Source organism: Myotis daubentonii, chromosome 4 (assembly GCF_963259705.1).
Source record: "Myotis daubentonii chromosome 4, mMyoDau2.1, whole genome shotgun sequence".
Taxonomy (NCBI): Eukaryota; Metazoa; Chordata; class Mammalia; order Chiroptera; family Vespertilionidae; genus Myotis; species Myotis daubentonii.
In genome coordinates this window covers 99876172-99891661 of record NC_081843.1, presented here as the reverse complement: position 1 = coordinate 99891661, position 15490 = coordinate 99876172, and the positions used below count along the sequence as shown (strand labels likewise).

Here is a 15490-nt window from a genome sequence, read left to right as displayed (position 1 = left end):
GCATGTATGTAAAGAGATGTGGATACTACAGACACTTTTGAGCTCGCTTCTGTCATTTCCCGAGCAATACTGACTACTAATACAATCCAGCATAGAGGTGGCCACAATACTAAATTTAGCACTATTCCATGAAAAAAAAAAAAAAAAAACGCAGCTTGAAAAAAACTGGTCTATGAGGACAAAGATGAAAATACAGGGACCTGATAAAAATGTATTCACTGTAGAAATGGCCGGACATAAATAAAACCAGGAAAACAATGTCATCCAGAGCTTCCCCCCAATTATTTGTGATTTCCTGCTATCCTCCCCATGAAAGATATAGCCGGCCTCGTCCTCGCTCAACTTTCTCAATCTCAGTAAATCGTTCCTCCTTCAAAGAGATATTAGTCACCATTGTCCAAGGACTCCTGGGCACGTCCACTACAGGCACGCTTACCTTTCCCCCTGGTCCCCAGGTATGGGAGGAAGAGGTGTCCGCCTAAGCCCAGCCCTTTCAGCCCTCCTCTAACAAGCTGGAGGCACCATCGGTGATGGTATAGAGGGGCTGTTGACACCAAGTGCGAGTTGGACCCTGCAACCTTCCAAACCAACCCCACAGGACAGCACACCAAGGACCCCCAGTGGGTCCTGGGCATTCCAGATTACACGGGTGCCCAGCCTGAGACGTCACAGAAGTCATAGTACCCAAGGTCTCCTGCCCTTGTGCAGTCACCTCAGGCAAATCACGTTCTTGCAGTTTCACTATTCACACAAATGGAGGGTAATGTTGTCATGCGATGCCAGATGCTCTGGGAAAAGCCTGAGGCCTAGACTTTCCTGTATGCCAAGCCTCCAACTGTGGGTTCCATACTAAATCCCATCAGGGCACTTTCTAGGCTGCAGAGACAGTGTGCCCCGAGAGGGAGGCTGCGCTGGAAGGCATCCAATGTCAGTGCTGTGACCCGCCAGGAGACTGAGAATAGGGGCATTTTGCTCCATCCCTTGCCTGTCCAAGGCAACCGTCATGTGGCCACAGAAAACATGCGTCAGAGCTCGCCACTCCTCTCATCAAAAACAGACATCTCACACAAAGACTTCTGTCGGAATTTTTTTCAATAACTTTATTCATGAGAGCCAACCCTGAAAACAGCCCAAATGAACATCAACTGACCAGTGAATAAACAAATCGTGGCATATCCCTGAAGTGGCAGCCTGGTCATCAACAACAAAAAACAAATACCTGATATGCACAACGGGGTGAATCTCCAAACTGTACGCTGAGTAAACAAAGCCAGACACAAAAGACATCCTAATAGATGGTGTATCATTTATGTGCAACTTTAGGGAAGACAAATAGAATCTATGGTGATGGAAAGCAGGTCAGTCCCCAGGGTGGGTACTGACAGGAAATCGTTCCGGTTGATGGAATGAATGGCCTAGATCTTGGTTGCCTTTGTTACATAGGTGTGACATTGGACTGTACACTTAGGAGTTTGTGCACTTTATTGATGGTCCACTGCGAACAGTTAATCCTTTAAAACCACAACCAGCCGAAACCGGTTTGGCTCAGTGGATGGAGCGTCGGCCTGTGGACTGAAAGGTCCCGGGTTCTGCCGGGAGCCGGTCCATCCTTGCTGTTTCAAGGGACCTGGCATATATGGCATATGGTTCTTAATATGTTTGCTCACCTTCTTGGCGCTGTGTTTTAACCAAGGTCACCTCTCCGAGAAAGGTTGAATCCCCAGGTAGGGATTTTCCCCTGAAGTTAGGGAGGGAATAAAACCACTCAACTAAGTGCCAGGCGGGTAATTAATCCCTTTAACTACGAACAATCATGCTTAAACTACATAATCTTTTCTCCCTGGAATGGAGATAAGAAACGCCCTAACCTTTGTAATAGAGATTGATAGGATTGAATCAACTGGTATAAATACAGTTGTAACAAGACAGAAACACACAGAACTCAGAACACAGAACTAAGGACACAGGGCTTGGAAGACAGGACCAAGAGAGACAGAGCCTAGGCACAGAACCTACACAGAACATTCTCTAGAGACAGAAGAACTTCACTGGAGAGAGCATGCCGGAGGATCCTGGAGAGGGACTGGCCTCGGAGCCTAGAGACAGAGCCTAGCGGGAGAACATGGCAAGGGATCCTGGACTGAACCTGACTACAGAGATTGGCAGGAGAACCTGACTGGAACCTGGACACTGAACCTGACTGGAGTACCTGTACAGAACCTGGCTGGAGACCCTGACAAGCGAACCCGGCTATGATGATCAACTGAACGCTATCTCTGTATCGTTCCTTCTTCGCCGACTCCGTCCACACCTTTGGGGACCCCTGGACCTGCTGGGGTTGGACCCCGGCATCTGGCGCCCGAACAGGGACCCCTAGGTAAGCGCCCCACACTCGGGACGGATCGGACTCCACCGTAGGAAGAGGGTGGATAGTCTTCGCCGACTCCGTCCACACCTTTGGGAACCCCTGGAACAGGATTCCCTTAGGTAAGCCGCCCCATTGAGAACCTCCACACTCGGGACGGATCAGACTCCACCGTAGGAAGAAGGTGGATAGTCTTCGCCGACTCCGTCCACACCTTTGGGAACCCCTGGAACAGGATTCCCCTAGGTAAGCCCCCCTCCCCCATTGAGAACCCCCACACTCGGGACGGATCAGACTCCACCGTAGGAAGAGGGTGGATAGTCTTCGCCGACTCCGTCCACACCTTTGGGAACCCCTGGAACAGGATTCCCTTAGGTAAGCCCCCCCCCATTGAGAACCCCACACTCGGGACGGATAGGACTCCACCAGGGTGCTACAGACCCCCCTATAGAGGATAAATAGGGTAAGAAGGTGGATAGTACAGAACTTAGATTGAGAAGATGTGCCATACTGAGTCCAAAGAAAGAAGACTCTGTATTGATTCTTAGATTGAGAAGATGTGCCATACTGAGTCCAAAGAAAGAAGACTCTGTATTGATTCTTAGATTGAGAAGATGTGCCATACTGAGTCCAAAGAAAGAAGACTCTGTATTGATCTTTAGATTAAGAAGATGTGCCATACTGAGTCTAAAGAAAAAAGACTCCGTATTGATCTTTTAACACATATGCTTGCTAGCAGAGGAGTTAAGGTTACTCCCAGTCAGATGGAACATTTTATACAAGAAATACGTCCATGCTTTTCTGAGGAAGGAAAGGTAAATGTAATGGCATGGGAGAAGGTAGGCCCAAGGAGCCTTATCCTTAACCCCACTGCAGCCTTTCCACCCTGGGAAAGTGCAGGATTGGCAAGCTCTCCCTGGGATGATAGATCAGGACTCAGGTAATAGCAGAAAGCGCCAATCCTACTCTTAAAATGGATACAAGAGAGCGTTTCAGGTTTTTCTTTTTAATGCCTGCTTTTAAAAAATAAAAAAGGGGGAATTTGCCGGGAGCCGGTCCATCCTTGCTGTTTCAAGGGACCTGGCATATATGGCATATGGTTCTTAATATGTTTGCTCACCTTCTTGGCGCTGTGTTTTAACCAAGGTCACCTCTCCGAGAAAGGTTGAATCCCCAGGTAGGGATTTTCCCCTGAAGTTAGGGAGGGAATAAAACCACTCAACTAAGTGCCAGGCGGGTAATTAATCCCTTTAACTACGAACAATCATGCTTAAACTACATAATCTTTTCTCCCTGGAATGGAGATAAGAAACGCCCTAACCTTTGTAATAGAGATTGATAGGATTGAATCAACTGGTATAAATACAGTTGTAACAAGACAGAAACACACAGAACTCAGAACACAGAACTAAGGACACAGGGCTTGGAAGACAGGACCAAGAGAGACAGAGCCTAGGCACAGAACCTACACAGAACATTCTCTAGAGACAGAAGAACTTCACTGGAGAGAGCATGCCGGAGGATCCTGGAGAGGGACTGGCCTCGGAGCCTAGAGACAGAGCCTAGCGGGAGAACATGGCAAGGGATCCTGGACTGAACCTGACTACAGAGATTGGCAGGAGAACCTGACTGGAACCTGGACACTGAACCTGACTGGAGTACCTGTACAGAACCTGGCTGGAGACCCTGACAAGCGAACCCGGCTATGATGATCAACTGAACGCTATCTCTGTATCGTTCCTTCTTCGCCGACTCCGTCCACACCTTTGGGGACCCCTGGACCTGCTGGGGTTGGACCCCGGCAGGGTTCGATTCCGGTCGGGGGCATGTACCTGGGTGGCAGGCACATCCCCAGTGGGAGATGTGCAGGAGGCAGCTGATCGATGTTTCTCTCTCATCGATGTTTCTAACTCTCTATCTCTCTCCCTTCCTCTCTGTGAAAAATCAATAAAATATATTTAAAATAAAATAAAATAAAATAAAACCACAACCAAATGGGCATTTTCCCTTTCATTGGGTTCATTCCATTCTATGTTGTTTACCATCGGGTGTCACTGATTGCTTCTGAGAAGAAACCGGGGCAGGCGTGGGAAAGAGATCTTCAAACTGTTGGCCCCTTTGTACTTTTAAACTTTTGAACTGTGAGGCGGCATTAGCTAATTATTTTGAAAATACATAAAATTTAAATTTTTAAGGGAAAGAATTTAAAAACATGTCCCTCGTTGATAAAATAAGGGAGACACAGCCCTCAGACTACTATTAGTGCTACACCATCTATTTCAGGTTGTGGACATGCTGTTCTTGAAGCAAACACTGTATGTGGTCTGCATTTTATCAAACTCCGCGGAGCTCTGAGCGAGTACCATTTCTTAGCATAATTTAATACTTTAGTATTTTCCATAAAATACATAGATCATAAATAATACATACATACACAGTTATAAAATACTCATAACTTGAACACTATGTAACCGCTACCCAAGTCAGAAAATACAACACTGCCTGTACCCCAGAACCTTCCATATGTCCCCCTGGGATCACACCTTCTCACTCCTCCCAGGAACAACCACTCTCTTGATTTCAGGAATAAGAAATGTGTCGTATCTCCTATGTGTATATCCCCAGTCAATACTGTTCGGCTTTGTACATTTTGAAACTTTTAAAAAAAACTGGATCATTCTGCACATATTACTGTGTGCTTCTTCTGCCCCAAATTACATTTTTAAAACTTGTGGGCGGCCCCCTGCCACGGAAGGCGCCATGGCTCTCCTTTAAGTCATGTGGACTGAACCCAAGGCATGGGCATAGCCCTTCCTTGGGGGCATTTCTGGCCAAAAGGTGAGAATGCCTTCAGCGCAACTCTTCAAAGCCCAGGTGCAGGGAATGGGTTTTTAGTATGTAAATCCAGTCAAGCACCGGGAATACCTCCCTTATCTGAGTTTTGGTGAAACCTCCTGATATTTTGGGGAATTTGGACTATAAAATAAACACGCTGCTTTGGAACTTGGTCTCTCTGCCTCTCTGCCAGAAGAGAACAGAAGCCCACCCAGACCCAGCTTTTCCTTCTATTTCTGCGTCTGTCTTTCATTTCTCCATCCCAAAAGCGCCTCTACTTGAAAGAACCGGTTCGCACTCTCTCTCTGTGCTGGACGTGGAGAAGGGAGCCCTACGCCCCGACACAAAAACTCATCCATGTTGTTGCCTATCGCTGTAGCTTTGTTAGGTAGTATTCGGGGGACGGCAGGAATAAATGGAATAAATGGGCCACAATTTACTTACCCATGAAAATATTCACGGATACATTAATGAGGTGGCTTTTGTTTTGTCCCCATTGTCTAAACAAAAGACAAGTCACAGACATAACATGACATTCAAGGAAACCATTGCCCCAAAATGTGTTTCCAAAACACCTAGCCAGTCTCATTTTCCCACTTTTCTCTACCAACCCGTGTGCCATCACATCAGTTTGGCAATACTGATTGAAATATCAGGTACAGTTCCTAAGGGCTGGAAGGCTGCTGACCATGTACTAGATCTACCCAAAACATTCCTGTCCTTCAAGATCTGGCCCAGGCACGATCTCCTCATGAAGACCCCACAACTTCTTGTCCACAATGCCACCACTCCCCTGGAACTGCATCAGGATAACCTATCCTTTCTCTGACTCTTTTTTAAAAATGTATTTGTATTGATTTCAGAGAGGAAGGGAGAGGGAGCGAGAGGTAGAAACATCAATGATGAGAGAGAATCATTGATTGGCTGCCAAATGCCTCACACTAGGGATCAAACCCACAACCTGGGCATGTGCCCTGACCAGGACTCAAACCGTGACCTCCTGGTTCATAGTTTGATGCTCAACCACTGAGCCACACCGGCTGGGCCTTTCTCTGACTCTTCTAACACAATTGCTTCACACAGCCTTGAGTTATACCCGTTTGTTAAGGCCATACCTCAGTGTTGGTTTTTGTAGTTCACAGTACTGAAATCTTGCAGATAATGAGCAGGCAATATATGTTAGAGCTTTTGAACTCAAACCCAAAATCCTGAAAGCTACTGCTGGTACCAGGTATTAAATCATTCAAAAATATATGTTTGAAAAGTTAGTTTCCACAAAAATGAAATAATTAGATACTAATTAAAGTAGAAACAACATCACTCTTGCTTAAGATAAGATATGGGTTCCTCATATTTCTAACCTTGATCTTTTTGTTTTTCTCATTAAAAATATAGAGCTTTAGAGTGACTGGGACACAGAATGTTTTAACATCATCATTTAAGATCACTTGATAAGAAGTACACTACTTATGTCCCAACTGGTTTGGCTCAGTGGGTAGAGCGTTGGCCCGAGGACTGAAGGATCCTGGGTTCAATTCCAGTCAAAAGCATGTACCTAGGTTGCAGGCTCAATCCCCGGCTCTGGTTGGGACTTGGGTGGGAGGCAACCCCAATCAATGTGTCTCTCTCACATCTATGTTTCTCTCTCTCTCCCTCTCTCTCTTTCTATCTCTCTTTCCCCTCCCTTACACCCTCTCTAAAAATCAATGAACAAATATTCCCAAGTGAGAATTAACAACAACAGCAAAAATTACACTATTTAAAGGAAATGATGTCCTCAAAAAGTGTTTAACCCCAGAAACAACAAAGGGGAAAAGTCCAAAATTTTAATGAAATTAATGAGTCAGAAATTCCAGTTAACAAATATTTCATAATCTAAAAAGCGATACTATTATTTTTCTATCAAAGAAAATACATGCATGGAATGTAGACACTGAAAACCGGAAAGAAATAAAAGAGATGATCAAAGATATAAATGGGTTGAAGGCCTGGTCATTGTTTGCCTCTCCAAAGAACTCATAAAACCAAATGGATAGAAGACATCACTTGAATAATGCCAAATATGCCTCCAATTATTTTATGCAGAAGTCATTCTTTTCAATAGAGGTTATACAGAATACATCATAGGAAAAAATGTTTGCAACTCATATTATAGAAATCAGGCTAAAATGCCGGGAGCCGGTCCATCCATGCTGTTTCAAGGGACCTGGCATATATGGCATACGGTTCTTAATATGTTTGCTCACCTTCTTGGCACTATGTGTTTTAACCAAGGTCACCTCTCAGAGAAAGGTTGAATCCCCAGGTAGGGATTTTCCCCTGAAGTTAGGGAGGGAATAAAACCTCTTAACTAAGTGCCAGGCGGGTAATTAATCCCTTTAACTACGAACAATCATGCTTAAACTACATAATCTTTTCTCCCTGGAATGGAGATAAGAAACGCCCTAACCTTTGTAATAGAGATTGATAGGATTGAATCAACTGGTATAAATACAGTTGTAACAAGACAGAAACACTCAGAACTTAGAACAGAATCAAGAAGACAGAACCTACACGGAGCCTGGAGACAGAAGAACTTCGCTGGAGAGAGCATGCCGGAGGATCCTGGAGAGGGACTGGCCTCAGAGCCTAGAGACAGAGCCTAGCGGGAGAACATGGCAAGGGATCCTGGACTGAACCTGACTACAGAGATTGGCAGGAGAACCTGACTGGAACCTGGACACTGAACCTGACTGGAGAGCCTGGACAGAACCTGGCTGGAGAACCTAGCGAGGGAACATGGCTACAGAACCTCGCTGGAAATCCGAAGCAGAACCTCTCTGGAGATCCAGACCAGAACTTGGCTGGAGATCCTGGCTGGAGATCCTGGCTAGGCTGCTGATCAACTGAACGTTGTCTCCGTGTCATTCCTTCTTCGCCGACTCCGTCCACACCTTTGGGGACCCCTGGACCCGCTGGGGTTGGACCCCGGCACTAAAATCCTTAATATAAAAAGAGTTCCTACAAATCAATAGGAAAAAGCCCAGTGGCTCAACTAAAAATATGGATAAAAGTTATTTATAAACAGATAATGCAAAGAGAAGATAATTATAATGACCCTTGAACATAGGAAAAATAACCCCAGAGAAATAAAAATTGAAGACCATAGTGGGATACCCTTTTTTACCTATCTGATTTGCAATCAAAAAGTTAGAGAAAATGCTGTTGGCAAGGGTAGAGAAAAACAAGCAGTCATACACATTGCTGGTTGAAGTATAAATTGGTAGAACGCCAAGGAAGTCTAATAATTTAGTGATATCCATCAAAATTACAAGTGCATGTCCCCTCTGATCCAACAATCCCACTTCTGGGAATTTATCCTACATAAGTACTTGCATATATGCAAAATAGTGCGTGTACAAATCCATTACATATAACACTGAGATAGCAAAAGTTTAGAAACAACATTAGTTCATCAGTAGGACACAGGTTAAATAATCAGGGACATCCTTACAATGGAATTCTATGCAGCTAAAAAAGAACAAGGAAGTGATCACCAAGACACACTAAGAAGAGGAATAGCACAGGCAGTATTCTTCAATTTGGGTAGAATATTGAGTATCTGCTGAAATATGCATTATCTGGAAAGATACAAGGAAACAGGTAACATTGGTTGCCTCTGGGAGGAAACTGGGTAGCCAGAGACAGGCATGGGAAAGAAATTTTCAAGATGTCTATCCTCTTGTACCATCAAACTTTTGAACTATAAGACTATTAGCTATTTTTAATAAATAAAATTTAAAAATAAGAAAAATGATTTTAAAAATACGTTCCACATTGGAAAAATGAGTGAGGCACAACCCACCTAGCATAACACAACATCTTCTCCTTATTTTGAGTGCTCACATAGCTTCACAACAGGATCAAGAAATTTGGAAAAAACTCTAGAAATACTGATAGCAAAGAGACCCAAAGCCAAGTTAATTCACATTCAGGGGCCCTGATAAGAGACAGCAAGTTTTTAGGGAAAGCCAGGACTAGCACAGATCTGTAAGAAAAAATCATTGAGTTGCTCAATTCACCTACAAAAGAGAAGGCTACGTATGTATGACTTGCGCGCTTATTTCCTAACTTTAAGGTTAAGAAATCTATGCCCTATAACAAGATATCTGTTACCTAAGCCCTGCTTAATCTGCACGGTGTGGGTCATGCTTGTTATGAGGACAGGGTTGCAAACAAAGAAGGCTTTTCTCCGCCCTCCATCAGATGACGGAGCTGTCCTTCAAGGAAGGAGCCAGACACTTCCCCGGTCCTTGCCGGTGATGGGGTCTACATGGAGGGACAAACCTGTTGATGAGGGGCTTGTCATAGCCATTCCTGTGTATCCTCTCTGCACTTCACCTAAAATATGCCTGTTTTCCTCACTGTGTACACCTCCCAGTGGGGGTGTATATAATCCATCTGGCTGCCTCCTGTTTTCTCCTGGGGGAGTCAAGACAGTGAACCCAACCCTCCCGGGAAGGGAAAAACAAATCATTCAGTGCCCATCTCAGGTGGCAGTCTGGAGCATGTACCTACGCTGGTCCAGATATGCCTGCTGGGGGTGCAAGAACGAATACAAGTTCAAGCACGATTGCTCGGGCATGCTTTGGGGGAACAGGTCAAAACCTGCGAGTTTTAGAAAGCAGAAGCCCAAGTTAAGGAGTATGCTGGGCACACCTACAGGTACAGGTGCAGGCGGGTCAGCCAAGGACCTGGCCTGTGAGGCAGAACACACACACACACACACACACACACACACACACACACACACACACACAGGATGACAACTGTTTACAGGCAGTGTCTCTGGAGCAGAGTTGAAGTGGGTGTCTACCTGCTCAGAAAGGTGACCAAGAAAGTGGGGCAAGGCTGACACTTCTTACTCCGCAGTGTCCAGCGCGCACCCCCACCCCAAGCGCCCTAAGGTCGGCCGCCCTCCTGGACGCCCCCTAACCCCCCCCCACACACACCCGCCCGAACCCCGAGGTCTCACCAGAACAGCAGGTTGGCCCCGGCAAAGCCGAGCAAGGTGCGCAGCGGCCTCTTCCAGCTCAGGAGCTCCTTGGCGCAGCAGCCCAGCCACAGCCCGGGCTCCCCCAGCAGCCAGGTCACCGCGGCGGCCACCTCGCCGGCGGCCTCCTCCACCTGCCGCCCCGCGGCCGCCGCCGCCCCTTCCTCCGGCGCTTCCTCCCCCCGCTCCCCGGGGGGAGCCCGGGGCGGCGGCTCCTGCTCCCCGGCAGCCCGCGCCGGGCATCCTTCCTCGGCGGGCTCCGGACGCGCCGGGCTCGCCATCTTCAGCGGCGCTGGCAGGCGGGCACGGGCACGCGCGGGCGCGTCGGGGTGTCGGCGCCGAGAGGGCGGCGGGTCCGACACGGGGCGCGCACCGCGGGGCGCCGAGCTGGGTGCCTTGTGACGTCAGCCCGGCCGCGACTGGGGCGCCTCCAGGGGAAGTGGGTGCGGCCAAGTTCGCGCAGGGCGGGGCGGGGCGGCGGGGCGGCGGGCGCCGTGGGAGCGAGCGAGCTGGGCGGGGTCCCGGGGACCCAGGGAGCGTGACCCCTTTTTCCCTTCCCGCTGCGGAGGGGCGGAGAGCACCCCCTCCAGGTGACTGATCTGAAAGGGAGGCAGGGCTCCGGCAGCAGCGGTTGGACATCTGAACTTTCTCCCGCCGGGGCCCCTTCGCGCCTCCCGCAGCCTTGATGGGTGAGCGGGTCTCGGCCCCCGCGACCCCCTGGCCCAGCGCGCCCGCAGGGACAGGCTACCCAGCCCCAGCAGAAGTCTGTGGTACTCTGCCAACACCGCAATAATATAAATGTTGGATTGCGAAAGGAAGAAAAAAACATGTGGCTCAACTAAAGAGCATCTTGCCCTCTGTTTTTTGCATTCGCGTAACACCGGACCCCAGCAATTGGGGCGGGAGGTGGGGGGTGGGCGCTTCTTCTCTCCAACTGTGGGCAAGGTCCTCTGGCTCCAAAATGCGCTTTGGTCTGTGGGAGGTACTGGTGGGAGGTCCTGGAAGGAGGGACAGGTGAGCGGGGAGCTCAGAAGTCAGAACCCCCGCTTTGCGTGTATCCAAGAGGTTTGGCAAACCTGGACTGTGCTCACTCCCCTGTCCCCGCAGGCGTGGGGATTGGGAAAGGCTGCGAGAGGGGGTGACAGGGAATCCTGAAACCTCGCATACCAGCCCTCACTGGCCCCAGTACTTCTGCGTGAGCGTGGGGAGAGGGTAACTGTTTATGTTCACTTTTCACCATTTGCACTGTTTAAACGTTGTATTATTTAATCCCCTGGAGAACCAATTTGGCGCACAGCACACTCAGAGCTCCAGGACAGCTCCAGGGATCAGCTAAGCCCGGGCCCCAGCCTGTCACTAGACCCCAGGTCTTGCCTGCAGCCCCAGGGTCCTCCAACCAGTCTGGGAGGGGAAGTGTGTTGACCCCTTAGAGTAGACAGAGGGGTGCAGACATCAGATGGGAACTCAGCCCCACTCTCCAATGATCACCTGGCACAATCCCCTGATCAGGTGCCCACCCCACTTAGGGCCATCATCTGGCCCTGGCCCCTGATCAGGTGCCCACTTCCAGCCATCAAGTGGCCCTGCCCCTGATCACATACCCACTTTAGGCCATCAGGTGGCTCCGCCCCTGATTAGATATCCACTTCTAGCTTATTATGTGGCCCCCACCCCTAATCAACTATCCACTTCCGGCCTATCAGGTGGCCACGCCCCCTTGTTCTCCCACCCACTCAGGTGTGACCACCTAGTCCCAAACCCTTGAAACCCTGGAAGGTTTCTGTTTCCCAGGTGCCATCTCCCTAGTTCGCAGTCTGACCCTGCTCTCACACCTGTCAACAGTCCCTTTGCCAAAGTCCTCCCCCAAAATCCTTCCTACTTGCTCTCTCTTTCCTGTGGGACTCTGACAGCTGGGATTGGAAAGGAGACAGGAGAGTAGTGGCTTGTCCAGGTTCTAATCCCCCTGTTGGTGCTTTTCTCTCGAATAAAATGCCCCTCCCTCCATCCTGAGCGTTCTACCTGCGACAAATCAGGGCATCTTACATCCTCCTGGAGTCTCCTACCAGCAGGCAGCCTCCTCTCACAGGCTGGATGGGGCTCATCCCCAGAACAACTAAAAAGCCATTGGTAAGGGAGCCTCTGGGGAAAGTTCTATAATGTTCACCTGGGTGGTCATTGTATACATTTATCTCTCTGTGTATATATTGCAGATGTGTGCACTTTATTGTATGTATGTAACACCTTAGGAAGTATGCTCCTTGACTTGACTCAGGCTTATTGAGCACCTACTATATTCCCAACACATTGCTAAGCTCTGTGGATATGGCTTCCACCCACCAGAAGCTCACATTCCAAGGAGGGGCCCAAACAATTGTGAAAATGGCTGTGATAGAAAAGATCGGTCTGTGCTAAGAGTCCTTACCTAAATCATGCACCTGAAATTAGTCAGGTTTCACGAGGCTGTTTGGCATAGATGACATCAGCCCTGGATTGTGAGGAGGAGGGAAGTAGAGAAGGGGTCGGGGGAGGAGGCAGTAATTTGTTTTGGGAGGTCAGAGAGGAGAGAGAAGGTGTGGAGGTGCAGGTGGAGGTGCACATTTCCTTCTGTATATTAGCAGAGACCACCAAGGCCTTGCATGGTCCACTCCTGCAGGAAGTCGGGGTTTTAACATGAAGGCAAGGCAGGGTCTCTGGGGTTTCTCAGGTGCCTTTGAAGAGAATCCTTCTGACAACCCTAAAGAAAGTGGCCTGGCAGACAATGAGCGAGCAATGTAGAAACAACTGGGGTTTTTATTTGTTTACAAAAGGAAAACTATCTTTTCCAGGTGTCAGTCCCTCCTCGTGGCCCTAGTGGAGGAGCTTTGCAAGGAGAAATGATGCTATCCTGTGTAATCTGGCCTTTATTTAGCACTGGATACAAGCCAGGGGGTGCAATATTCTAAAATTTTCACTGGACTGCACAGCTGGAGGGGAGAATGTAGGGCAGAGGAGCTGAGGAACCAGACATCCCTATCATCTAAACCAGTGTGGCTATGCTTCCAGAAGCATGTCTGCAAGAGTCCTTCCGCCTCCCCCAAATTCTAATTATTGTCAGGATCTGCTGAAATAGGAAAAGCTGTTGACAAAAAAAGCTAAACTACATTTGTTCTATGTGGTTTGCAACCTTATTATCTCTATTTACTTGATAAATCTTCCTACCCACCTTTATGTGAAATATTTTCTTTCTCTCTCTGTTAAAATGACTAAGGAAAAAAGTGCTACACTAAACTATTTTTGCATAAAAATGGAACTAATTGCTCTCATTTGTCTTTTTCACCTCTGACCTCTAACTATTACTGACAAAGGAATAATGTCACCAGAGTTGACACTGGCATAGACTTACAAATGGGTGCTACTGCTGGGTGTTTTTTCTTTGTCTGATTACCTTTGTGATGCTTGAATAATTTATTCAGTGCAAAGACTACATAAAAATGATGCTAATGATGATTAAAATAAACCTGGTCCCATATTTTCAAGAACATGTCATGTTTAAAACTCCTGCGGGTGTCCTTGCTGTTTAAGATTCTCTTCTGAATTTTGCATCTCTGTATGTTGGCAACAGAGTGATTAACATGAATGAGCTGGATGTTATAGATTTGACAATATATATCCGAACAAAACAAGGAAACAAGGGTGGGAAAGAGAGAGCAAAACAGGGGGTGGGGGCGGGGACGGGGTAGAGATAGGAAACAGTTGTAGCCACTGATTCTAAGAGAAAATTTAGAAAATAACACAGCTCCAGCAAAGAAACTAAAAAGACACATAGGAACTCTTAAAAAGAGGCCACTCACCTTTCCCTTCCAAAAGTAGCTAGAAAGTTTGTAATAGGAGAGAAAAATAATGAATAATTAATTCCCATTCCAAGAGGCCAAATAGACCACATGAAGCTAAGCCTTAGAATGAGAGGGAAATGCCCCAGTATTATTTTTCTCCCTAAAATGTTCCATGTTAGAATTCGTCAGCAGGTCCATGACTTCTTAAATGAAAGGAGCCTTGCATACATGTTGTGTTGTTTGCTAGTCCTGCAGGGAGATTATTTTTATGCTGATAATTTTACGAAAGCAATTCTACCCTCCTGTTCTTCCCATATCCTCTACTCCTTTCCCTAATTTTGTTGTCACAGAGCCAAGAGAACCTAGGTAGTTCACTCTAAGCACAAATAAATAGGAACCTTACACAGCAGCCACCTGGAGGAAATGGAAAGGAAGACTGTTCCTGGTTTCCAAGGCCCAGCTCTCAGAATGGATTGGCTGTTTCTGTTGGGGGATTGTTAGGGTCACCGAAAAAGGAATGCACCAGGCCCAAAGTGGTGAGGGATTATAAATGTATTGGGTCATTTGGAAACCAGATGGGCTGAGTCCCAAAGTGGCACCAGCACCCAGGGACGGGGAGTCAGCGATTGTAAAGGACTCTAGGCAGGCTTTTTTGAGTGGGAATTCTCTGGGCGGGTCTGGATCCTGGGCAAGTCCAGAGGGGAAAGTTACTGGTCTTAGCAAATGGTATGTGGCCTAAGTGAAAGGGAATGTCGGCTCTGTGCACCAGCTGTGTTCCCAGTGTAGGTATTGTGAAGCATGGTAGCAACCGTCTGTAGTTTAACCCTGCTGTTTGGCTTATGTTCCTATTTGTTTTGTTTAACAATGGACGGGTTATTTTGATTTTCTGAATTATGTAAATCATCCCATTCAATTAAATGCCTTATTGATTGTAATGTGAATATCCCATGGGTTGGGGTCATACTGGTCTTAGAAAGCATATTCTTCTGTACCTGGGAAACAGGACAGCACAATTATCCTAAATTGTTTTAGTGACCACAGATAATGCGTTCCAGCTGACTCAGTGGTCCCAAGACCAGGACAGCACAATTACTCTAAATTGCTTCGATGGCTCTAGATAATGAATTCCTGACAACTCAATGGTCTCGAGCCCCGAGGGCTCTAGATAATGTGTTTCTATCATCTCAGTGATCCGGAGACCGAAAACTGTAATTTAGATAACATGCCTAAGTTTAACCCAGGTTACTGAAGGGCTCTAGATAATGTGTTTATAACATGCTGTTTCTGCTCCTGTAAACTGCTTTTTTGCAAACTAGGTTCCTCATTCCAGGCCCGAGGGCTCTAGATAATGTATTTCTGTCAATTCAGTGACCCTGAGACCCAAAACTATAATTGACATGCTTAATTCTGCTTCTGTAATCTGCTTTTTTCGAGCCAGGTTCCTCC

At 47.3% G+C, this 15490-nt stretch overlaps 1 protein-coding gene across 2 annotated transcripts in view; it reads right to left on the bottom strand.

The window, feature by feature from the left end:
- Nucleotides 1-10641, bottom strand: part of RETREG1 (reticulophagy regulator 1) — a 104229-nt gene extending 93588 nt beyond the window's left edge. Inside the window, exon 1 of one of the 2 annotated variants that reach the window (XM_059694750.1) lies at nt 10215-10641. In XM_059694750.1, the coding sequence (XP_059550733.1) occupies nt 10215-10513 (299 nt within the window). In that variant the 5' untranslated portion in view covers nt 10514-10641. The remainder of the gene's footprint in view (nt 1-10214) is intronic. The other variant, XM_059694751.1, reaches the window with a different exon arrangement.
- Nucleotides 10642-15490: the final 4849 nt, after the last annotated feature.